We start from the raw sequence: 27,485 nt of genomic DNA on the forward strand, positions 1-27,485 counted from the left end.
AAATGAGATATTTGAAGATCATCAGTATTGGTCCCAAATTGTAGTTCTCAAGTGATTAATACTACTTTCTGGCAGTCAAGTTATGCATCGCTGAATTACTTCAAGGCATTTGTTAAATTATCTGACATTAAAAACTGTATTTTCATCAACTGACCAGTGTATTTTATGTCTCTGATGTTAAGTTGCTTTGGTGTGAATAACCATTGAATCAATGGCATTGATCCTACTTAAGTAATACACTTTTGAGTAAGAAAATACTGTGTATATGTTACTGTTGCTATGTAAATGATGTCTGCATGTTAATATCTTTGCATCAGATTTGAATAGACTTAGTTCATACTGTGTGAGTTAGCAGATATGAATATTCAGATCATTATTCCCACCACGGCCAATCAGAGTAGTTGGACTAATCTGCATTTGCTGTACTCTGTTCCATATCAACATCTTACACCATATGTACATTATTGTAAAATTTGTTTCACCTGACTGTGACAGTCTTTTTCGATGGTGTACATTTGTAGAAACAAACTGCAAGAGCAGGTGATACAGATATGAAGTTTTTCCAGGAAACTTATTTATATTTACATCGTTCCTCGCTAACCTGTCTCCTCACAACCTTAGTACCCCTTCTACCGTGCCTATAATGTCCATGGTAACCCTTTAACACTGTGCGCCCGCCAAGACCAGCTCCCCGGTCTTTGCCCCGCCTTCTCATGCTACCATTTTAAGTGACTACACACGTTTTTAGATCAGAATATTTCCTTCGAATTTATATTTGTGGTTTCATGTTTGCCTGGTTATTACAGTAAAGCTATTTTGAACATACTTGCTAACATTAAGGTTTGATTGCAAAGTTACCATAATACAAAAAAGAAAGAACAAGAAAAAATAGAAAACTTGAAAAATGCAAAGATAAGAAGAGAAGAGAAGATGCTGTACACAATTTACATTAGAGGTGACAGTTTGATTTATTCACCTTTATTATTATAATCGTTAAGAAAGGAACATAAATATATAGTCAGTTGGGGTAAAAAAAAACAAGGGGGTAGTTGGGGTAAAAAAAAACAACCCCTTTTTATAGAAGGGGAATATTTAGCCAAAGTTCCAATTTATTTTGGGTGATAGTCATATATGTCTAGTTTATTATTATATAATTTCTGGAACTCTATGTCACTTCGCTGCCAATCATCGAATCAAGCGAATGCTAAACTAGCAAAATTTGAAGTTTGTACCACATATCCGAAACTTTCTCCTGCATACCCAGCTTATATGATGTGGAGATTATTCCAGCAGTTACAGCATAGCAGTTAGTGATATAACACTCCCCCATGGTAGAATTACTCCAACTTCATTCACGCTTCATGGGGGGGCCTTGTTTTTTTTTACCCAAAAAAAATGATGTGAATGGGGTAAAAAAAAACAAGTACTTTCCGGCTCCAATGTACTCCCTATTTTGCCCGAATGGATGAATTTTTCCATAATGTTGATTTTAGAGGTTAGGCAAATAGTTTTCATGTCTGTCATGTGTCAAAAATGTTAAATAATTGGGCAGAAGTAACTGAAATTGGCTCAACTCTAATGTTTCTACTATATTACACCACATTTGTGTAGCATCATATACACACTGTAGAGTATGAATATGGCTGAGCATGACATATGACACGAGCCATCCATAATTACGAAGTAAGACAATTTCACAATTTTTTTCCTTTTTCATGTAAAGGTAGTAGCTCATACTTAGATGTAATTATATGCAAACATGATTTTAAGATACATTCATGAAGAAAAAAGCTGTTTTCTAGCATTGTTTTTTTTTACCCCGGCATTGATTTTATTACCCCGAATTAAGCAAATTTTGGGGGTAAAAAACAACAACATTTATCGCAAAAAACGACACTTTCCATTTACAAAAAAGTTATTTTTGTTAGATTCTTTTTAAGAGAAGCCCACTCCACACACTTGAACATTGGAACTGAAACAATACCTCTTACTCATCAATTTTTGGAGCTAACTTTAGGTAAATTGTTTTTTTTACCCCACTTTACTATACTACATATATTTCAATGCATGACACAATGGCAGGACTATATTTCAACCATCATGAATACAGATGTCAGTCATAGCTAGTGAACTATTGATCATGTTTTCAGGCTTATTGTAATGTTTGCTTTTGCATGCAAAAGTGTGGAATAAATAGGTGGAAGAGAGCTACAAGAAGAGGGGTGACAGAGAAAAAAGGGTAGCTGGAAAGAGGGGGGGGGGGTGGAGAAGAAAAATTAGTCTTTCCCCCTTCCATCTCCCCATTTTTCCTCCTCTGTCACCCCTCTTCTCTCTTCCATCTTTCCCCCATTTTTGTTAATTTATTTTCAAAATAAACTGACATTGTATTCTTTAGTCAGCTAGGATTTTCAGTGTGTTTCAAACACATGTGGTCTAAAAAGAAAAATGTCTGAAAAGAAAATGGCAAGAAAAATGAAAATAGGAACAAGAAAAAAGTAGAATAACAAAGTCATAATTTGAGCAGATCTGGAATCCTATTTGTATTTAGTACATTTTACGATGGATGATTATAACATTTTGTGCAAGAAAAGTAAACTGATTTAACACCTGACTTTAATATCAAAGTCTCATCTGCATGCAGCTGCTTTCATAGGCTGTGTACATTAAGTCTACGTACAAAGTTTCCCCATTAGACCCAAGAGTGAAGGGCCTGTCTTTCATCCTATGCAAATACTGGTGCATAATCCTATCAACACGATCCCAGATCTACAGTATGCACATCATTACTGTACCGTTACATTGTACACTGTATTGGTCAAGTTAAATCAAAAAGTAAAACAGAGTAAAACAACAAAATATAAGCAGGTAAAAGTGGGGAAAAGATGAAATCAAAGTTAATGTTAAGGACTTAAATTTGCATGGATTGTTTGAACAAACACATGCTGTATACTTTAATATTCTGAAAACAACAGAGATAAAAATTTCAAATAGAATTGCAAGTAAATTAATTAAAAGAGGTAAGAAAATATGATCAAGTTTTACATAGAAGCGATTAACTTTACAACCTGCATTTGACTAACAGCACAAAAAGCAGAGATTGAAAAATCAATTTAACAGCTTGTTAACTGAGTAGCAAGAAGTGATAATATCCTTGCAACTTTGTTTTCCTTTCCTCAAGAAACTGTTCGATATATATCTTCATTAGTTTCTCCAAAATGTTAATAGATTGGAAGTTCAAGGCAGTGGAATTCAATATTCTGTTAGCATACTGTATAAAACTCAGGAAAGAAATTGTTGATCTTTCTAGCATACTTGGGATACAATTATCCTCTTCATTGTATGTTACAAATGTTTTATACCAAATTGTTCTTTCGTTGTTAAAGATTTTCAACCCAAATAAGGACAGAATATGCTAGATAAGATATATAAATTATTGGTCTCTGATGTTTGAAAGTTTGTTCCCAAAAGTTAAAAATGATGTCAGATCTGCTACCATGCAGTACCTTTAAACATTTGTTTTGCTTACATTTCTATAATATGTAAATTGTTTATGTAAACATGTAGTCATCTGTAAAATCTTGCTTCAAAAACATGCATATCTAGTAAATGCTTTAACAAAATAGATATTTCACCTAAATAAATTCTCATCAAATTATCTAAGGATAGAACTGTTTTAATCATAATATCCTTTGTGGAGGATGCACGTCTTTCTTATACCGAGTCCTGTCCAATGTGTTAATTTGCTATTCCAGATTTAATGTCCAGATTTAATGTTCAGACACAAGAAAGAGGTTTAAAATCTTAAATATGACATTTTTGTTACTGTTTCCTTTATTTAGTACAATGTTTATTTTCTGTATTGGAGATGGGTTTTACAAATGTTGACTCAAAACTATTGAAGCTCTTGACATGACCTTTAAATTATGCATCGATTGCTGTACCAACACTGTTAACATTCTAGCTTGAAAAATATGAAGAGAAAAACAAAGAAATTAAAGTCAAAGGTTACAGATCCTAGTGTCAGGTATGACATCACAGATTTACAAAACGACAGCTCCCAGACGCAACTCTTAAACCAGGATATCTCTGAAACAGAGCAAGATTTTTCTTAGCTGTGTGATGGAGTTGTTCCTTATAATGTATAGATCTCTGTGACATAAGCCAAAGATGGTGCATACTGTAGTTTGGTTTGTGTTACATTAAGATGAAAATGAGTTCAGCCATGTTGAATAGGTACATGTGTCATTAGAGTGTTGAAAGCTGAAATATAAGTCTGGAAGCTTAATATGAAATGAAGTAGGCTTGTTTATTTACTTATTTTGTATGGTGGTAAAATGATATAAATTAAACACTGAGGATGGTTGCTCAGTCCCGCAAATAAATTTCATTGCTATAATTAGCTGTAGCATTTAAGACATTTCTCTACTTAACTGGTTTGATTCGTTGAAATACCAGTTCTCTTACACTCTTGTAGGCCTTTTCAAAGGCTTTGACATTACTTGATGACATGTCTGTCACTAAAGAGAAGCCAGATGTCAAAAACCCACTGATGAATGTAGTTGGGACATTATGACTCTGCGCGTTGAATGCAAACTCAGTGCGTGGATTTAAGTTATAAGACTCTATTTCTTCAAAAAATGTGTTTTCACTGGCATCGTGGAATGTGGCGATATTGAATCCAAACTTTACATTTTTGCATTGGTTTATCTTGAATTTGTCGAGTCTGTCTTTGTAAACTAAGACCAATGTTTCCCAATTGACTTTAGGAAATGTCTTGCTTAGAAGTATGTCAATACCAGCTGCTGTTCCATAAATCTCCTCTGGTACCATGATCATTAGAGAAACTATTTCTGGTTTACCAGCCCCACATTGAAGATGTGTCATCAATTCACTTAAACCATAAAACTCTGCTTCTTTCATCAACAACTCACCATCTTTGAAATCATTCGGGAAAGAGATGATCTTATTTCTGAGATATTTGAGGATATACTTAAAAATGTCACCATCTCGATCAACAAAGTATGTGTCTCCTTCGATGACAGTGAAGACTCCTCGTTTCAGTTTGTTGAAAGTAGCTGGATTTACTTGGAAAGGACTCTCTCCAATCTTCAGTGAGACCACCTGTAGATATGTCCATTAAAATTACACCTCAGAGAAGTTTAAAGGAACAAACATAACTTTTTACAAAAAAAAGTAGTGAAAATATTTCATCTCAGATATAAGTGTGAAGACTTTAAATGGATTTTGGGCCTGCTTTACTTATTTAGCTGTTCTTTATCCTCATTTAATTTTCATGGTTTCATTAAAAGTTGTAATTGTTTTAATTATAGCAACATTGTATTGGCATGATCACCTTGTAAATGATTTAAAATGGAAACAGTGAAACTAAAATGGCCTTCGCATCCAAATAAGAAGTAGTTACCTGACAATACAAAATGGCAGCCTCATGACAAGACAGTAATTAATGCATTATACTGTATACGTGTATACGGACATTAAATGCAGGAATTTCAATAGCAATATAATAAATGCTCTTTATAACTTTTCTGTAGCTTAATACCATCTCATTCTGTACCTCAGACATTTTCTGCTCCTTATTCTGTACCTCAGACATTTTCTGCTTCTTGTTTTCTGTAGGAGATGTAGTTGACACTTTGGTCAATATGGTTTGCGAATTGTTCTGAAATGAGTGTAACGGAGATATAAGTGGATTCTTTGCTTTAACATGAAAAGGTGGTTTTATCACTAAATTAGGATAAATTAATAGCATTTATAGTTGTTTAATATTATATAATTAATGAATGGTTATGAGTGCAATAGTGCAAATATTTCATTCGTTGAAAGATGTAAATTGTTCCATTCAACGAGGCCCAGCCTCGTTGAATGGAACAAATTACATCTTTCAACGAATGAAATATTTGCACTATTGCAAGAATGGAAATCATTATTTGTTTTATACAACACCTTCAAATTTGGATATAATTGGATGTAAAATGCACTCTTGCAACAGATTGTTTTGAACAGGCAGGTTTCTCTGCTCTCTTACCATTGAAAATAGTGCTATCAAAAAAGTATAACCCATGGTTCTATTTCATAAAGTGGAATAGAACGGATTTTGCATGCAATCGACGAGCAATTGACCAATCAAATGACCAGTATACAATTAGGTGTTGTATAAATTGATATATCTTTGACTTTATAATGGCACATATAATATGAAATGTTGCCCATATTGCCTCTAAAGTTAAGACTGATGTATCTTGAATATATCAATGATATAAATATTTTGTTGCCCGTTATCAGATTAACATAATTGTCATTGCATTGCACAGTATGCTTTTAATATGTACATTAATTATAGGGAATGTACTTGAAAAAGCCTAAAATAACAAGGGTTACACTGCCACAGTGAATAACTTGAACTTCAGAGAATAATGAAGGGTACCCCTTACGGAAATCCCAGATCTGGCTTTATTTCTGGTTTAATCTGGCCATATCAAGTTATTTACTTCACTCCTCTCTTACCTGTCTCCTACAACACTAACGCACATTTCCTAGTTTACCTAGACGCCACTGGTATAATTTTAGCACTGCGCCCCCGGTGACCTCTCCCATAGGTCACCGCGCACCCTCTCTTCCTTCCGAATTTACCATTCCGAAGGAAACCGCATGTCTTATGAGCTTTTCTGCCTCTTTTAACAACAAGGATCTCGCCTCATTTTGCATTACGGTACCTCACATGTGTACGGGTTGTGCGAGACACCTGTACACTGCACTTACGTGTTGTACCGCTTAGACCTAGATTCACGTATTTTTTTGTTGATTTTTACTTGTCTAGGTCCTTTTCTCCCGTGTTCTCTTTACCCTTGGAGTTCCACGGGAAGTACATGGGGGGCTTCTACAGCCACCCGGGAGCTCCCTTTGGGGAGTTTAGACCTTCACATTCTTGTTTTGTTTCAGAAAACTCTGTGTAGGTCACGTTATTCAAACCGCTCTTTTCGCAGATTTCGTATTTTTTTTTTCTCCCGACTTATCCTCCTCTACAGTATGGGAATTCAGGATGTCTAAGGACGGGAGGACTTCAATTAAATGTGCAACGTGCTCACTTTTTCGCCCTGGACGTGCCTGGGACAAGCACGCACTAGGCCGCAGTGCAGCCGGCGGGACCCCTGTTCCATCTGCGTGACATTCACGCAGGCTAATTGGAAGGAAACGGAAGCCTGGCTGGAGGCCAAACGTCAACGGCTTCAGCTCCAGCTGGATCACCTTCCACACAAGTCGCCGACTCAGGCACTGGACCAGACTGGACCGCAGTCCACGGTCCATGATAAACCTCCGGATGACACACCGCGAACTCTGCGGACCACCGATCCGGAGGCAACTCCAAGAACGGAGTACACTTCAAACCCTAAGGCTAAGGTCAAAGCGAAGACCTATAACAGAGCCAAAGGGAAAGTGCCGAAAGTCAGTTCGGTGGCTAAGGGTAGGGCCGCTCCCACTGCGGGAGCCTCCTGTTGTGCCCTCCGACACTCAAGACCAGACAAACAGGTCTGCATCGGTTCCGAAGGAACCAAGGACACGTAGCCGTTCGCCGGTGCGTCGTCCTTCGTCTATACCAGATGAATCCTCAGCTGACTCAGACATAGGTTTTCGGAGAAAACGCCGTAGAACCGCGGAGGCACCGTCGCCGCCTACAGAACCTCCTTCCACCGATTGTGCGTGGCTGCTCTCGTAGCTAACATCAGTACTACAGTTTGACACCTGACCCCTGCGACGGCACAGCCGGTCCCAGATCAGGTGGGAGCAATAGCCGACATCCCGATGGCTGCACGGGAATACCCCGTTCAGTTAGATATGGTACCCCCACGGGTCCCAAGGAACCTTTTTTTTATCGTTCCGGACTTCGACGCTTTGGAGCTGCAAGCTTCCGCCTCGAGGACTTCGAGGGCGATCGGTTCCCTGAAACGGAATCGGAAGAGGAGGTGGAACCGCGGGGTACCACCCTACCACCCGAAGTGATCACAAAAGCCGAGGAAATATTCAGACAATGGTTTGGGTTCGAGGACTCCCCAGCAGGACCCTCGGCCCCAAAATAATCGTCTAAGTTGCTTTCCACGAACAAAACACCAGAGGACGATGCCACCTCCATCCCTGTGGACCCACTCTGTTTCGAGCAAGTGGAGATCTTACAGAAGCAATGGTGGTGGACAGCCTTCCCTGCTAAGCAGGATAGAGCACTCCGTGTACCGGAGGCCTGGAAAAATCTATTCCATCCGCCTTGATCCCTAAGGGACGCGACGGACCGCCCTCAGGCGGAACAAGGTTGGACGGGTGGGAATTTTAAGGACCCACACCGTAAACGTCTTGAATCGACACTCTTTGAACTCGACCAGTCATCCCGAGTGGGGATGAAGTTCGCATCAACCTTCCTTCTGGCAGCAGAAGTCCTCATGCGACATCACCAACAGCTGCCAGAAGACCCAGACTAAATCCCAGATCGCGAAGCCGCACAGATACTGTGGCTCCTGGGCCCGCTAGCCAGACTGGTCTACAACCAGTTCACGAGAATCGCGATCCGCACAGTTAAATCCCGCCGACGCAATGTACTGGCAGCAGTAAATTGGCCAGCAGGGGAAACAAAAGAGAGACTGGCGACCCTCCCCATCCTGGGGGAGGACCTTTTCAACGGCCAGTTCGGCAAAACCGTCAGACAAGAGATAGACCGGAGAGAAACGCTCACAAAGTCGGGCTTCTCCCATCCGGACACCCACAAGGACGATAGGCAACCGCGGCCTTATCGACGCCCAGATCAATCTAGACCCCAAGGGGTAGGGCACAACGGCCTGCTTACTGGAAGCGTGGCAGCGGCAACACCGCCAAATCCTACAGGGGCGGGAGACCAGAAAGGTCACCGCACCTCGGGGGCAGAGGTACGATCGACCCTCACGTGAGGAGAGACCGCGACCGCGTCGGGATGAGCAACCCCCTAGATCGTCGTTCGGGGCCCCAAGGCCCTAGGGGTGCCCACCCTACCACGGCTACAGTGTACCCGGCGGTAAGGGGGAGGCTCCGATTATTCCAGAACGTCTGGAAAGAGATGGACCCAGGTCCGTGGGTCCTGGGGGTAATCACGAGGGGATACTCCATTGAGTTCTCTGGGACTCCCCCGGGCACCTACTGAAAGAATAATAATTTGCAGTGTGTTTTTCAATTTTTTTGGTGAAAATTTGGGCAATATACTGAGAATTTTTCGGGCACCTACCAGTGGCGGAGCGTCCATACAGTCAGAGGGGGCCGATGAACCCCCCCCCCTGACGGACTCAAATGGACTGCTGGCGCCCTTTTCAGCTTTTTACCACTTTCTACTTATTCGCGATTATTGACTTCTTTTATTGCGCTCTCAAATACCTATTGACATTTGTCACATTTTGTTTGGTGCAATTTCTGACAAATGGCGATGACACCTATTTATTCTTTGTTTATCTGCAAATTAGCTAGGCCTGGGAATGGTCATTTCCGGCGATCTAGGGAGTATCTTTACTCCAAAAATTTTTGTACGCTCCGCGCCAACCGGTGGTGGCGCTCCGCTTAGATAGTGTCGAAAGCGCCCCTACAGAGCATTCTCTCCCCCCTGACCAATACCCCTAGCTACGCCACTGGCACCTACTGAAAGAAGAAGAATTTACAATGTGTTTTTCAATAGTTAAACTTATATTATTATCATTATTTTTGTAACGACTTGAAAGGGTAATAACACGAAAGGTTTAATGTTATTGGCATGTGATGTAATAAGCGATGAATGCCTATATGATATGCACATTGACATGTGGAACGCGCTGGATATGTCCGGGTGGAAGTGTCCGGGTATATCCAGGTCTATCCAGCTGTGATCTAGCACCTACTATTGATAACTTTATTCAAGGAGAAAAAGATCTACCAGTATCAATCGATTATTTTGGTTGTTTTATTGTTGGCCTTGTGTCGGGCCCGTGGGTCCCGCACGTGCTGGAGGGAGGCGGGTGAGACAGGTAAGTATCGTCGTTCATAAATACCCAAACCAGTTAGTTTTGGGGTATTTACTTCACTCCTCAGTTACCTGTCTCCTACAACACAAACGCACAGAGTGGCACTGCTACAACGGCCACGCAGTCAGGTTCAGGGACCGTAGGTGAGGTAGACTGACTCGGGCCCGGCCCAAGCTCACTAAGTGGGGTGAGTCTGGAAGACTGCGTCGGATTCCTGCTAGGAGATCTAGGAGAATTGGGAACCTTGGTCTTCTCGCCCAGTAGGGCGCGATTAGAAGTAGCCTTGTCCGGGCTAGGTTCTTCCTTTGTAAGAAAATGCTAGGAAGTTTTGTGACGCGATTTCGACAGGGATGTGGAGGTAAGCGTCTTTGAGGTCGACGGATGCCTCCCACATGTCCTTCGCGAGGTTTGGTATGATTATCGCGAGTGTCTCCATGCGAAAGTGAGTTGGCCAGACGAAGCCCTTGTTCAACGGTTTCAGGTTGAGGATTGGTCGCCATGACCCGTCCTTTTTTGGCGTTATGAACTATTGCCCTCTTTGTCACTAGCGCATGGAGCTCGCTTTCGAGGGGGAATCTCTGGCCCAGGTCAGTGGGTACTGGGGTGTCCTTTCCGCCTCCCCCTCCGGGGGAGTCCCAGAGAACTCAATGGAGTATCCCCTCGTGATTACTCCCAGGACCCACGGACCTGGGTCCATCTCTTTCCAGATGTTCTGGAATAATCGGAGCCTCCCCCTTACCGCCGGGTACACTGTAGCCGTGGTAGGGTGGGCACCCCTAGGGCCTTGGGGCCCTGAACGACGATCTAGGGGGTTGCTCATCCCGACGCGGTCGCGGTCTCTCCTCACGTGAGGGTCGATATATATATATACATATATATATATATATATATATATATATATATATATAAAGCGGAAGGCCCGTGGTTTGAATCCTGGTGGAGGCTGAAACTTTTTTCACTGTTCTTGATTTTCCAACTCTTTACGATTTTCATTTATATATATATATATTCCTGTTTCATAATAATGATGTAAACCAAGTGGAGGCTATAACAGCAGTATTATCTAGTACTGTTTGTGAGAGATCCCTATCACTTGATCTCCATTCTTACCTGTCCTGATCCCATAGCCCCCCCCCCCCCCCGGACAGTTCCCAATTCTCCCTGTTACCTTTCCTACTCTCAACTAACCACCACTTTATCCATAAAATGATAATGGTTAATAAAGATTTAGTTTGCTCCTCGCTTACCTGTATCCTTACAACAATAAGCACTCTTATTCTACCATGCCTAGAATTCATTGGTAACCTTTTAACACTGTGCGCCCTCTATGACCGGGCCCTCCAGTCAATGCCCTTCCTTCTCATTCTACCACCCAAAGTATCTACATCGTTCGTTTTTTGTGTGGATTATTTTTCAACTATATTTTTACTATTTTGGAGTATATTTTTTTTGGAGTATATATATATACTATTCAATCTGAAGTTTATGAAATATACTGGTCATCTGTGAGACAACCTCCAAAGCTGAAATTGCAATTAGAACTATAATTAAACACCTGTAGTGCAAAACATTGAGGATGAATATGTGGGGATAAAACCTACACACAACTGGACAGATGCCAGTTTAGAGCTAGTGTACATGTTAAATCAAAGTGATGTGTCATTACATACTTATTTTATCAGATAACAAATAGTTAATTTATATACAAACTTAATTGTTGTATTTCATAGCCAGCTACAATTCTCAGTGTGATTCAAACACATGAGGTCTAAAATGAAAAATGTCTGGAAAGAAATGGCAAGAAACAAGAAAATAGGAACAAGATGAAAAATAAAATAACAAAGTAATAATTTGAGCAGATTTTTAATCATATATTTGTATTTTGTGCATTTTACAATGGATGGTTATTTATACCATAACTGTGTAAGAAAGGTAAACTGATTTAACACCTGACTTTAATATCAAAGTCAGTACATACTGGGCCATAATCCTATCAACATCATCCCAGATCTACCATTACATTGTACACGGTATTGGTGAAAGTTAAATCAAAAATTAAAACAGAATAAAACAACAAAATGTAAGCAATAAGAAAGTGGGGAAAAGATAAAATTTAAGTAAAAGTTAATGACTTAAATTTGCATGGATTGTTTGTACAAACACATGCTGTATACTTTAATATTATGAAACAACAGGGATAAAAGAAAAATTTCAAATAGAATTGCAAGTAAATTAATTAAAAAAGGTAAAACAAAAGTTGATCAAGTTTTACATAGAAGTGATTAACTGTACAAGCTGCATTTAACTAATAGCACAAAAAGCAGAGATTGACAAATCAATTTAACGGCTTGTAAATTTACATACATTGTAGTAAATAGTGACAACATCCTTGCAACTTTGTTTTCCTTTCCTAAAAAAACTGTTAGATATATTTCTTCATTAATTTCTCTAAAATGTTATTAGATTGGAAGTTCAAAGCAGTGGAATTCAATATTCTGTTAGCATACTGTATAAAACTCAGGAAAGAAATGTTTGATCTTTTTAGCAAACTTGTGATACAATTATCCTCTTCATTTGTATGTTACAAACATATTATACCAAATAGTTCTTTCAATGTTAAAGATTTTCAAACCACATTTAGGACAGAATATGCTAGATAAGATATAAATTATTGGCCTCTGATAAATGAAAATTTATTCCCAAAAGTTAAAAATGATGTTAGATCTGCTACCATGCAGTACCTTTTAACATTTGTTTTGCTTACATTTCTATAATATGTAAATTATTTATGTAAACATTTAGTCATCTATAAACACTTGCTTCGAAAAGATGCATATCTAAAATAATGCTTTACAGGTAACAAAATGGATATTTTACCTGTATAAATTCACTAAGGAAACAACTGTTTTAATCATAATATTCTTTGTGGAGGATGCATGTCTTTCTTATACTGAGTCATGCCCAATATGCTAATTTGCTATTCCAGATTAAATGTTGCTAATCAGACAAAAGGATGAGGTTTTAAAATCTAAAATATGACATTGTTGTTACCGTTTCCTTTATTGAGTAAAATGCTTATTTTCTGTAATGGACATGGGTAAATTTAACAAATGCTGACTCAAAACTATTGAAGCTCTTGACATGACCTTTAAATTATGCATTGATTGCTGTGCCAACACTGTTAACATTCTAGCTTGCAAAATATGAAGAGAAAAACAAAGAAATTAAAGTCAAAGGTTACAGATCCTAGTGTCAGGTATGACATCACAGATTTACAAAACGACAGCTCCCAGACGCAACTCTTATAAAACCAGGATATCTCCCAAACAGAGCAAGATTTTTCTGCTCTGTGTGAAGTTGTTCTTTATAATGTATAGATCTCTGTGACATATTAGCCAAAGATGGTGTATGGTTTGGTTTGTGTCACCTTAAGATGCAAATGAGTTCAGCCATGTTGGATAGGTACATGTGTCATTAGAGTGTTGAAAGATGAAATATAAGTCTGGAAGCTTAATATGAAATGAAGTAAACTTGTTTATTTACTTAATTTTTATGTTGGTTAATGATATAAAATTTAACCTTGCGGGTGGTTGCTCAGTCCCGCTAATAATTTTCATTGCTATAATTAGCTGTAGGATTTAAGACATTTCTCTACTTAACTGGTTTGATTCGTTGAAATACCAGTTCTCTTACACTCTTGTAGGCCTTTGTAAAGGCTTTGACATTACTTTTTGACATGTCTGTCACTAAAGAGAAGCCAGATGTCAAAAATCCACTGATTAATGTAGTTGGGACATTATGATTCTTCACATGGAATGCAAACTGAGTGTTTTGTTTCAAACTATCAGACCTTGTTTCCTGACCAAATGTGGTTTCATTGGCAACGGTGACATTGGTGATACTGCCTTCAAATATTACATTGCTGCATTTGCATATCTTGAATTTGTCGAGTCTGTCTTCGTAACCTTGGACTAATGTTGTCCATTTGACATGAGGAAATGTCTTGCTTAGAAGAATGTCAATACCATCAATACCTTGATATCCATAATTATATTCATTCTCCTCTGGTATCATGATCATTAGAGAAACTATTTCTTGTTTACCAGCCCCTTTTTGAAGATGTGTCATCAATTCACTTAAACCATAAAACTCTGCTTCTTTCATCAACAACTCACCATCATTGAAATCATTTGGGAAAGAGATTGTCTTATTTCTGAGATATTTGAGGATGTACTTAAAAATGTCACCATCTCGATCAACATAGTATGTGTCTCCTTCGATGACAGTGAAGACTTCTTCTTTCAGATTTTTGAAAGTAGCTGGTTTTACTTGGAAACGACTCTCTCCAATCTTCAGTGAGACCACCTGTAGATATGTCCATTAAAAATACACCTCAGAGAAGTTTAAAGGAACAAACATAACTTTTTACATAAAAGAGTAGTGAAAATATTTCATCTCAGAAATAAGTGTGAAGTCTTTAAATGGATTTTGGGCCTGCTTTACTTATTTAGCTGTTCTTTATCCTCATTTAATTTTCATGTTTTAATTCATTAAAAGTTGTAATTGTTTTAATTATAGCAACATTGTATTGGCATGATCACCTTGTAAATGATTTAAAATGGAAACAGTGAAACTAAAATGGCCTTCGCATCCAAATAAGCAGTAGTTACCTGACAATACAAAATGGCAGCCTCATGACAAGACAGTAATTAATGCATTATACTGTATACGTGTATACGGACATTAAATGCAGGAATTTCAATAGCAATATAATAAATGCTCTTTATAACTTTTCTGTAGCTTAATACCATCTCATTCTGTACCTCAGACATTTCCTGCTCCTTATTCTGTACCTCAGACATTTTCTGCTTCTTGTTTTCTGGAAGAGATGTAGTTGACACTTTGGCCGATATGTTTGCGAATTGTTCTGAAATGAGTGTAACGGAGAGATATGTGGATTCTTTGTTTTAACATGAAAATGTGTTTTCATCACTCAGTTGGATAAATTAATAGCATTTGTAGTTGTTTAATAAAATGATATATCTTTGATTTTCTAATAACACATGTTATATGAAATGTTGCCCATATAGCCTAGTTAAGACTGATGTATCCTGAATATAACAATGATATAATTATTTGGTTGCCCGTTATTAGATTAACATAATTGTCATTGCATTGCACAGTAAGCTGTATGTGCATTTATTATAGGGAATGTACTTGAAAAAGCCTAAAATAACAAGGGTTAAACTGACACAGTGAATAACTTGAACTAGAGAAAAAGGATGAAGGTATCCCCCTTACCGAAATCCCAGATCTGGCTTTATATCTGGTTTAATCTTGCCAGATCAAGTTTTATCTGGCCATATAAAGCCAGATATAACTGCAGGGATATAGAGTCAATCCAGATATGCAGATAAAGTTTTATCTGGCCATATACAGCCAGATATAACTGGATATAGAGTCAATCCAGATATGCAGATAAAGTTTTATCTGGCCACATAAAGCCAGATATAACTGGATATAGAGTCAATCCAGATATGCAGATAAAGTTTTATCTGGCCATATAAAGCCAGATATAACTGGATATAGAGTCAATCCAGATATGCAGATAGTTTTATCTGGCCATATTAAGCCAGATATAACTGGATATAGAGTCAATCCAGATATGCAGATAAAGTTCTATCTGGCCATATAAAGCCAGATATTACTGGATATAGAGTCAATCCAGATATGCAGATAGTTTTATCTGGCCATATTAAGCCAAATACAACTGATGTAGAGTCAATCCAGATATGCAGATAAAGTTTTATCTGGCCATATTAAGCCAAATACAACTGATGTAGAGTCAATCCAGATATGCATATAAAGTTTTATCTGTTCAAACAAAGACAGATATAACTGGATATAGAGTCAATCCAGATATTCAGATAAAGTTTTATCTGGCAATATAAAGCCACTGAGGTATAACTGGATATGTATGTAAGACTGTATGCTCTTACATATTGTATTTTCATAGAGATTTACATTGCACTATATTGTGGTACTGCACTATGCATATATTTCAATGGTAAGTCCCTTACAGTGAACACTAAGTCAAAGTGGGGGGGGGGGGATAACTATCTCTATCTGGGTTGCTAGGCAACCCCAGGGTCTTAGCTAGAAACTCAGAGGACTCAGAGGTTTATTAAGTGTGAAGCCCGCTTTTGAACAATGGACATTGTTACGTTGGAATACGAGAGGTCTCGATAACTAATTTTTAACGAGACACAAGCCTGGGTTCGTTTCCGTAAGGAACACAGACAAATTGACGAGTCTAGAGATTTTAAATGAGAACATAAACTATATTGAACAATGGAGTCTGAACCAACAACAACAAGTGGTAAATACAAATGTACAGAAAATTACTCACAAACTTAACAAGATAGGATACACTTTAAAACACGCTGGTCTCTTCCAACGGCGATATCCCTCAGCGGCCACGACCTTGATGACGACGATTCTCGGTCCGTTGTACCTCGAAATTCACTGGTCCTCGACGAAGTTTCTCGCGATCCCAGAAACAGCAGTCACCTTCTTTCCGGCGATGCTCCAAAATAGAAGACGGACTTCCAGCCACAATAGAGTGAAGCACAAGTCGAACTTCTCGCCGACTAAATATTACCAGAGTCAGTCCAAAATCAGCTTTATAGCCACCAACTCCTGGCGTAACGAACTTCCTCAACGGAGACAGAAATTCTTCACCTTCTCCGAAATAAACACTGGAAAACTGTACTTTCACAGCAAAGTCCTCTTCAAACTTCTGAATGGAAGTGTAGAATCAATCTTGTTATCGATATCTCAATCCTTCAGAAAATACTGGTAGTTGAGCACTGACGATATATAGTAGAATGATATAATATGTGTCGTCGCTTGTATTCGTACAGAAACTGAGAAACTCTCCGATCTGGGCGGGCTTTTATACTATTCGCCATGTCAAGAATCATCTAGATCTCTCTCGATACACCTGAGTAACAACGCGACCCGGTTTCTCTATTCATCTCTCGCGATTATTCCAGAGAATCCACGAAGATGCCGTGCACCGCTTACACGCGATTCCACGTAAACCGACGTTAACCCGAGACCAGCGCGTCATCATGAGGAATATACTAGAACAATCGTGTATTATAACATTCTGACACGGTAACCCGACCTAATTTCTCAAATACTGATTTATCACGTAGGCAATTTGAATTACTCTCCACATTATAACATTAGGTTTCTCACTAGCAGTGACTAGCGTTAGGCTACAATGGGCCCTCGTAATACCCTCCCCCTTTAAAGGAAAGTTTGAATGCAATGAAAACTTTCTAATTTCTTACATTCCATCATATCTTATCAACAAACAAATATTCTATCATAAAATATGTACTTTGTTACACTTGAACAAATTTTCGTTAAACATTTATCAAACAACTTTTAAGTTATGCATAATAAATAATTCTGAGTGTTCTTTATACACATGTATAGTGACATTATCTTTGTCTTGTCATATATACAATAAATTTATGTGAATCTGGACAAGGCATCTGCCATCACATTGTCTTTTCCTTTTATGTGTCTCACATCAAGATTGTACTCTTGTAAAGTTAAACTCCATCTCATTAATCTTTGATTCTTATTCTTCATTCTATGTATGAAAGTGAGAGGATTATGATCAGTGAACACAAGCACAGGGTAGACAGTAGTATGCAAATATACATCGAAATGTTGCAGTGATAACAAGAGTGCAAGACATTCCTTTTCAATAGTTGAATAATTCCTGGTTTGAACACTTTGTTCTTTGCATTTTTGTCATACCATTGTTTCATTTTGGCTTGACCTTGCTCCAAATTTTCTCTGCCTGATTTCGTTTTAGGGAGAGGATCAAAGCAATCAATAATGACTCTACTAAAAGGCTCATCAAAAGCAGGGATTGGTTTCAAAGGTGCAGGCGGTATTTTCTGGTTGGGCTTCCCAACCACCTGACATGTATGGCATGACCTACAGTAATCAGCCACATCACTCCTAATTTTGGGCCACCAAAAATGTTTTAGAATCCTATCACAGGTTTTCCTAATGCCTAAATGTCCTGCCATTGGACTATCATGGGCCATGCTCATGACGTCACTGTGGTACACCTTGGGTACAACAATTTGGTGCACCACTTGCCATTCCTCATCTGCAGGCGCATCTAGTGGTCGCCATTTTCTCATCACCACGCCATTTTGTTTGTAGAAGCAGACAGGGTTATCCTCCGCTTCTTGTGGGGTCACTGCCCCTTTAACTAAGTCTATTAGTTCAGGGTCTCGACTTTGTTCTAAAATCAATTTGTTGCGGCTCAAAGGATTTTCTTTTTCTACCTTTTGATTATCTCCCGAACTACTTTCTGTGTCATTCAACACCTTAAAAAATGTGTCTTCCATCTTGAAGACATCAACCTGACAGCTCTCAGACTCCTCCACTTCCGAGACTGCCTTTTTACTCATTGCCCTAGTCATTTCACACGCAGGATATATTTCATCTTCCTCGCGGTTACTAACCTTAGAGGGCGTATATGTAACAATGGGGTTAGGGAGAACCTTATCCCCTGCCAGGTCATTTCCAAGCATCATGGAAACACCTTTTATCGGCAATTCCAACATAACACCAACCAGCACTTGGCCGGACACCAAACCACACTCTAGGTTTACTCTGTGTAAGGGAACACTGATAATCTCCATCTTTATCCCATGGATTAATGCACACATTCCAGTCGAACTCTGTTCACCAAAGGGCAACGTTTCTTCTAAAATGAGCGACTGTGAACAACCTGTGTCCCTAAAAATCTTAATTTGTTGGGGCGAAAAATCATCACTAATTGATATGCTACCCTCCATCACAAATGGTTGGAATACCTTACTCACTTGATTTTTAGGAAATTCCTCAGGTTCGAACTCCATGTTCTCTCTCGTTTTCTCTCTAGATAATTTGCAAAGCAATAATTTTCACAAATGAATTCCCTTCAAACGGATAGGTCACAAATGTTGTAAACCTTTCAAACGGATAGGTCACAAATGTTGTAAACACTTCAAACGGATAGGTCACAAATGTTGTAAACGATTCCCGGATAAGCCCCCAATTTTGTTACGTTGGAATACGAGAGGTCTCGATAACTAATTTTTAACGAGACACAAGCCTGGGTTCGTTTCCGTAAGGAACACAGACAAATGGACGAGTCTAGAGATTTTAAATGAGAACGTAAACTATGTTGAACAATGGATTTCGAACCAACAACAACAAGTGGTAATTACAAATATATAGAAAATTACTCACAAACTTAACAAGTTAGGATACACTTTAAAACACGCTGGTCTCTTCCAACGGCGATATCCCTCAGCGGCCACGACCTTGATGACGACGATTCTCGGTCCGTTGTACCTCGAAATTCACTGGTCCTCGACGAAGTTTCTCGCGATCCCAGAAACAGCAGTCACCTTCTTTCCGGCGATGCTCCAAAATAGAAGACGGACTTCCAGCCACAATAGAGTGAAGCACAATTCGAACTTCTCGCCGACTAAATATTACCAGAGTCAGTCCAAAATCAGCTTTATAGCCACCAACTCCTGGCGTAACGAACTTCCTCAACGGAGACAGAAATTCTTCACCTTCTCCGAAATAAACACTGGAAAACTGTACTTTCACAGCAAAGTCCTCTTCAAACTTCTGAATGGAAGTGTAGAATCAATCTTGTTATCGATATCTCAATCCTTCAGAAAATACTGGTAGTTGAGCACTGACGATATATAGTAGAATGGTATAATATGTGTCGTCGCTTGTATTCGTACAGAAACTGAGAAACTCTCCGATCTGGGCGGGCTTTTATACTATTCGCCATGTCAAGAATCATCTAGATCTCTCTCGATACACCTGAGTAACAACGCGACCCGGTTTCTCTATTCATCTCTCGCGAATATTCCAGAGAATCCTCGAAGATGCCGTGCACCGCTTACACGCGATCTCACGTAAACCGACGTTAACCCGAGACCAGCGCGTCATCATGAGGAATATACTAGAACAATCGTGTATTATAACATTCTGACACGGTAACCCGACCTAATTTCTCAAATACTGATTTATCACGTAGGCAATTTGAATTACTCTCCACATTATAACATTAGGTTTCTCACTAGCAGTGACTAGCGTTAGGCTACAATGGGCCCTCGTAACAACATATGTGTATTGATACTCTAGGAGTGAGATAGGAAAGGGAGTGTCCACATGGTAGGAGTAGGGAGCAGAAGGAAGTTTAATAGAAAGGATTGGTACATTAAGAAAAGGTGATGGAGATTCGTAAATAATAACCTATTGATGTCAGGACATTGGCAAAGGATTCTATAGTGAACTGAACAGTCAGATTATAAGGAAGAATTTTTTAGAACGGACGGCGACAAGGAATATATTTTGGGACTGAACTTCGATACTGAATGGAACATATATTGCCCTCCCTGGAACTTATTTATTAAAGCAAATATATTAAATAAAAGAATAAAAAGTTTATCTGCATTTTCTTTATATCAACCAGATAAAGTTTTATCTGGCCCAGATATGGAAGCCATAAACTTCAACGAGATAAAATTTTATAGGGGTCATATATAAGTTTATCTGGATTTTCTTTATATCAACCAGATAAAGTTTCATCTGGCCCAGATAAACCGCCACAGGGAGAAAACTTGAAATAGCCTAAAAGAATAAACGGCTAAACTGCCACAGTGAGTATACTTAAAAAAACCTAAAAGAATGAAGGTAAAACTGCCACAGTGAGTAAACTTGAAACAGACTTAAAAAATGAAGGGTTGAACTGCCACAGTGAATAAACTTGAAACAGCCTAAAAGAACAAAGGGTTAAACCGCCACAGTAAGTAAAGTTGAAAAAGCCTAAAAGAATAAAAAGTTAAGCTTCCACAGTGAGTAAACTTGAAAAGCCTAAAAGAATCAAGGTTAAAATGCCACAGTGAATAAACTTGAAAAGCCTAAAAAGCCTAAAAAGCCTAAAGAATGAACTGTTAAACTTCGACAGTGAGTAAACTTGAACAAGCCAAAACGAATGATGGTTAAACCTGCCACAGTGAGGGAACTTGATTTAGCCTAAAAGAATGAAGGGTTATAAACTGCCACAACGAGTAATGTTTAAAAAGCCTAAAAGAATGAAGGGTTAAGCTTCCACAGTGAGTAAACATGAAATAGCCCTACAAGAATGAAGGATTTAACTACCACAGTGAGTAAACTTGACAACAATTAGTTGAACCGCCACAGTGAGCACATTCTATTAAGACTTATAAGTCTTTTTAAAATGTGCTCACTGTGGCAGTTCAACTATTTTTTGTCAAGTATACAGACTGAAGGGTAAAACTGCCACAGTGAGGGGATACTCTGCCTGTGTATTTGCCTTTCATTGTGTGTCCTATAGCTACAGCAGCACCTCTTGATCACCTCATTGTTTTAATGAAATCCACCAATGTTAGGGGTTTGTACTTTATCGTTATCAAGTTGCCTTTAGTTTATGAGACTGTTGTAAAACTGTATATCAAAGATACTTACTCTAGCTGATAGTTAAAGGCAACAAATGAAAACTTATTAACACAGATCATTTATAATATTGATACATATAACATTATGGACCAGCTAACTGTTCATTTTGCCAATTGTGAATAAAATGATGTATGATAAAGAAAAGGTTTACCTTCTACAGTACCTGTTGTTTGTGTTGTAAGGATAGACGTCCTTATATATGCTTCAGTCTTTGCCGTCACAGTTTGCTGTCTGACTGTTGACTGTGAAGATGTCGAATGTCAAAGAATCTGCAGGTGTACGGTATTTGCATGTATATTTACTGAGCTCTGTTTACAGACTTGCGTACCTGGGATTTTCCTGAGTATTAATATAGATCTATTACAAATATGAAAGATATTAAAGATAATATGATTGTCTGACCTTTTATCAAAGGTTGTCAGTAGTTCAACAGCAAATCTTCTTAACTTAACATTACTTGAGTTAACCATGTATGCATTCAATACCAATGCAATCAACCCTTGTCAGAATAAAGGAGTTGGTCTTTTTAGCTGATGGATGTTATCACAGAAAACAAAACCAAACAACTATCAGATTTGTATTGGGCATGATTTGTATATTTATATACATGTATGGAATATTATGTATATTTATATTGGTGTTTGCACGGGTTATCCGGGTACCTGGGTAGCCGCCCGACGCGATACTACCCGGTTCCTAATTTATTACCCGAATCCTACGCAAAGTGTGATTTAAAATTTTTTTTTTTTTGCAAACCTACAGTTATGCAGATTTCCCATTGACTTAGTGTGGTGTTTTAAGCTAACATGTGGTCGAAGATAACAGCAATAACAATAATCCAGATATGCAGATAAAGTTTTATCTGGCCATATAAAGCCAGATATTACTGGATATAGAGTCAATCCAGATATGCAGATAGTTTTATCTGGCCATATTAAGCCAAATACAACTGATGTAGAGTCAATCCAGATATGCAGATAAAGTTTTATCTGGCCATATAAAGCCAGATATAACTGGATATAGAGTCAATCCAGATATGCAGATAAAGTTTTATCTGGCCATATAAAGCCAGATATTACTGGATATAGAGTCAATCCAGATATTCAGATAAAGTTTTATCTGGCCATATTAAGCCAAATACAGCTGATGCAGAGTCAATCCAGATATGCAGATAAAGTTTTATCTGGCCATATTAAGCCAAATACAACTGATTTAGAGTCAATCCAGATATGCATAAAGTTTTATCTGTTCAAACAAAGACAGATATAACTGGATATAGAGTCAATCCAGATATTCAGATAAAGTTTTATCTGGCAATATAAAGCCACTGAGGTATAACTGGATATGTATGTAAGACTGTATGCTCTTACATATTGTATTTTCATAGAGATTTACATTGCACTATATTGTGGTACTGCACTATGCATATATTTCAATGGTAAGTCTTTTACAGTGAACACTAAGTCAAAGTGGGAGGGGGATAACTATCTCTATCTGGGTTGCTAGGCAACCCCAGGGTCTTAGCTAGAAAAACTCAGAGGACTCAGAGGTTTATTAAGTGTGAAGCCCACTTTTGAACAATGGACATATGTGTATTGATACTCTAGGAGTGAGATAGGAAAGGGAGTGTCCACATGGTAGGAGTAGGGAGCAGAAGGAAGTTTAATAGAAAGGATTGGTACATTAAGAAAAGGTGATGGAGATTCGTAAATAATAACCTATTGATGTCAGGACATTGGCAAAGGATTCTATAGTGAACTGAACAGTCAGAATATAAGGAAGAATTTTTTGGAACGGATGGTGACAAGGAATATATTTTGGGACTGAACTTCGATACTGAATGGAACATGTATCGCCCTCCTGGAACTTATTTATTAAAGCATATACATAAAAGAATAAAAATTTATCTGGATTTTCTTTATATCAACGAAATAAAGTTTTATCTGGCCCAGATATGGAAGCCATAAACTTCTACCATATAAAATTTTATATGGGCCATATAAAAATTTATCTGGATTTTCTTTATCAACCAGATAAGGTTTTATATGGCCCAGATATGGATGAAATAAAATTTAACCAGATCAATTTTATATGGGCCATGTAAAACTTTTATTTTATATCACGTTATATCTGCCCAATTTTTTATCTGGCCAGATATTAATTCCAGATCTGGAGCAGATCTGGAATTTTATATCTGGCCCAGATCTGGGATTTCGATTAAACCGCCACAGGGAGAAAACTTGAAATAGCCTAAATGAATAAACAGCTAAACTGCCACAGTGAATAAAGTTGATAAAGCCCAAAAGAATCATGATTCTTTTAGGCATGAGTCTTTTAGTTAAAATTCCACAGTGAATACACTTGAAAAAGCCTAAAAGAACAAAGGGTTAAACTGTCACAGTAAGTAAACTTGAAATAGCCTAAAAGAATAAATGGCTAAACTGCCACAGTGGGTTAACTTGAAAAAGCGTAAAAGAATCAGGGTTAAAATGCCACAATGAATAAACTTGAAAAGCCTAAAAAGCCTAAAGAATGAACTGTTAAACTTCGACAGTGTGTAAACTTGAACAAGCCAAAACGAATGATGGTTAAACCTGCCACAGTGAGGGAACTTGATTTAGCCTAAAAGAATGAAGGGTTATAAACTGCCACAATGAGTAATGTTTAAAAAGCCTAAAAGAATGAAGGGTTAAGCTTCCACAGTGAGTAAACATGAAATAGCCCTACAAGAATGAAGGATTTAACTACCACAGTGAGTAAACTTGACAACAATTAGTTGAACCGCCACAGTGAGCACATTCTATTAAGACTTATAAGTCTTTTTAAAATGTGCTCACTGTGGCAGTTCAACTATTTTTTGTCAAGTATACAGAATGAAGGGTTTAACTGCCACAGTGAGGGGATACTCTGCCTGTGTATTTGCCTTTCATTGTGTGTCCTATAGCTATAGCAGCACCTCTTGATCCCATCATTGTTTTAATGAAATCCACCAATGTTAGGGGTTTGTACTTTATCTTTATCAAGTTGCCTTTAGTTTATGAGACTGTTGTAAAACTGTATATCAAAGATACTTACTCTAGCTGATAGTTAAAGGCAACAAATGAAAACTTATTAATACAGATCATTTATAATATTGATACATAACATTATGGACCAGCTAACTGTTCATTTTGCCAATTGTGAATAAAATGATGTATGATAAAGAAAAGGTTTACCTTCTACAGTAGGTGTTGTTTGTGTTGTAAGGATAGACGGCCTTATATATGCTTCAGTCGTTGCTGCCACAGTTTGCTGTATGACTGTTGACTGTAAAGATGTCGAATGTTAAACAACCTGAAGTTGAAGGGTATATGAATGTATATTCACAGAGCTCTGTTTACAGACTTGCGTACCTGGGATTTTCCTGAGTATTAATTTAGATCTATTACAAGTATGAAAGATATAAAAGATATTACGATTGTGTGACCTTTTATCATAGGTTGTCAGTAGTTCAACAGCAATTCTTCTTAGCTTTACATTACTTGAGTTAACCATGTATGCATTCAATACCAATGCAATCAACCCTTGTCAGAATAAAAGAGTTGGTCTTTTAGCTGATGGATGTTATCACAGACAACCCAACCAAACAACTATCAGATTTGTATTTGGGATGATATGTATATTTATATACATATGTATGGAATATTATGTATATTTATATACATACTGTATGTATGGAATAATATGGGATAAACAAATATCAGGTTTTGGTTGTCTTTTCAGTGGACTGGCTTTCTTAACTTGTCCAAGTTATAGTGAGAGCATGTACATGTTTTCAAGTGTATAAGCAATTATGTTTGAACATGAAACCACTGTCATTGATATATCATATATGTTAAAGAACTCAAGAATTTGAGGTTAAAACCCAATGCTGTTACTGCCACAGTTAGTAACTTGAACTAGCCTAAAAGAAAGAAGGGTTGAACTGACACAGTGAGTAAACTTGAAAAAAGCCTAAAAGAATGAAGGGTAAAACTGCCACAGTGAGTAAACTTGAAACAGACTTAAAAAATGAAGGGTAAAACTGCCACAGTGAGTAAACTTGTAAAGCCTAAAAGAATTAAGGGTAAAACTGCCACAGTGATTAAACTTGAAAAAGCCTAAACAAATGAAGGGTTGAACTGCCACAGTGAGTAAACTTGAAACAGACTTAAAGAATGAAGGGTTGAACTGCCACAGTGAGTAAACTTAAATAAGCCTAAAAGAATGAATGGTTAAACTGCCACAGTGAGTAAACATGAAAAAAGCCTAAACAAATGAAGTGTTGAACTGCCACAGTGAGTAAACTTGAAAAAAAGCCTAAAAGAATGAAGGGTAAAACTGCCGCAGTGAGTAAATTGAAGCAGACTTAAAGAATGAAGGTTGGAACTGCCACAGTGAGTAAACTTAAACAAGCCTAAAAGAATGAATGGTTAAACTGCCACAGTGAGTAAACTTGAAGCAGACTTAAAGAATGAAGGTTCGAACTGCCACAGTGAGTAAACTTAAATAAGCCTAAAAGAATGAATGGTTAAACTGCCACAGTGAGTAAACATGAAAAAAGCCTAAACAAATGAAGTGTTGAACTGCCACAGTGAGTAAACTTGAAAAAAAAGCCTAAAAGAATGAAGGGTAAAACTGCCACAGTGAGTAAACTTGAAGCAGACTTAAAAAATGAAGGTTTGAACTGCCACAGTGAGTAAACTTAAATAAGCCTAAAAGAATGAATGGTTAAACTGCCACAGTGAGTAAACTTGAAAAAAAAAGCCTAAAAGAATGAAGGGTTGAACTGCCACAGTGAGTAAACTTGAAACAGACTTAAAAAATGAAGGGTTGAACTGCCACAGTGAGTAAACTTGAAAAAAGCCTAAGAGAATGAATAGTTGAACTGCCACAGTGAGGGGATACTCTATGCCTGTCCATTTGCCTTTCATTGTGTGTCCTAGCTATAGCAGCACTTCTTGATCCAGCATTGTGTAATGAAATCCACCAATGTTAGGGGTTTGTACTTTATCTATAATCCAGCTACATTTAGTTAATGAGATCCTTGTATAACTGTATATCAAAGATACCCACTCTAGCTGATTGTTAAAGGAAGCAAATGAAAACTTATTAACACAGATCATTTATAATACTGATACATAACATTATGGACCAGCTAACTGTTCATTTTGCCAACTGTGAATAAAATGATGTATGATAAAGAAAAGGTTTACCTTCTACAGAACGTGTTGTTTGTGTTGTAAGGATAGACGGCCTATATGCTTCAGTCTTTCCCGTCACAGTTTGCTGTCTGACTGTTGACTGTAAAGATGTCGAATGTCAAAGAATCTGCAGGTGAAGTGTATATGAATGTTTATTCACTGAGCTCTGTGTTCAGACTTGTGTAACTGGGATTTTCCAGAGTGTTAATTTAGTATCTATTATTATAGATAATGAAAGTATATTGAAGATTGTCTGACCTATGATCTCCATGTGTATTAATTAATATCTTTTTAAAGATATATTTAGTGAACTCTGTTTACAGACTCAATTGTGTAACTGGGATTTTCCAGAGTGTTAATTTAGTATCTATTATTATAGATAATGAAAGTATATTGAAGATTGTCTGACCTATGATCTCCATGTGTATTAATTAATATCTTTTTAAAGATATATTTAGTGAACTCTGTTTACAGACTCAATTGTGTAACTGGGATTTTCCAGAGTGTTAATTTAGTATCTATTATTATAGATAATGAAAGTATATTGAAGATTGTCTGAACTATGATCTCCCTGAGTATTAATTAATATCTGTTAAAGATATATTAAGTGGGCTCTCTGTACAGACTTGTGTAATTTGGGATTTTCCTGAGT

General features: G+C 37.8%; 2 protein-coding genes across 25 annotated transcripts in view; one reads left to right on the forward strand and one right to left on the reverse strand.

Moving 5' to 3' along the window:
- LOC139983628 (tetratricopeptide repeat protein 39B-like) overlaps positions 1 to 27,485 on the forward strand; it is a 110,866-nt gene that overhangs the window by 47,708 nt on the left and 35,673 nt on the right. The window lies entirely within an intron of this gene.
- LOC139983483 (uncharacterized) lies at positions 4,423 to 27,041 on the reverse strand. 23 transcript variants are annotated; one of them, XM_071997218.1, is made up of 5 exons: positions 26,846 to 27,041; positions 24,827 to 24,917; positions 21,775 to 21,968; positions 5,606 to 5,680; positions 4,423 to 5,121 (listed from the first exon to the last, which is right to left on the reverse strand). In XM_071997218.1, exons 4-5 carry the CDS (start codon positions 5,612 to 5,614, stop codon positions 4,423 to 4,425), a joined length of 708 nt encoding a protein of 235 aa, XP_071853319.1. In that variant the 5' UTR covers positions 5,615 to 5,680; positions 21,775 to 21,968; positions 24,827 to 24,917; positions 26,846 to 27,041. The 23 variants fall into 22 exon arrangements, 22 of the variants coding, with proteins under 22 accessions (XP_071853319.1, XP_071853282.1, XP_071853286.1 ...); XM_071997181.1 differs by having other exon boundaries at positions 5,576 to 5,680; positions 21,763 to 21,968; positions 26,846 to 27,040; XM_071997185.1 differs by having other exon boundaries at positions 5,576 to 5,680; positions 26,846 to 27,039.

This window comes from Apostichopus japonicus, chromosome 2 (genome assembly GCF_037975245.1).
Source record: "Apostichopus japonicus isolate 1M-3 chromosome 2, ASM3797524v1, whole genome shotgun sequence".
Taxonomy (NCBI): Eukaryota; Metazoa; Echinodermata; class Holothuroidea; order Aspidochirotida; family Stichopodidae; genus Apostichopus; species Apostichopus japonicus.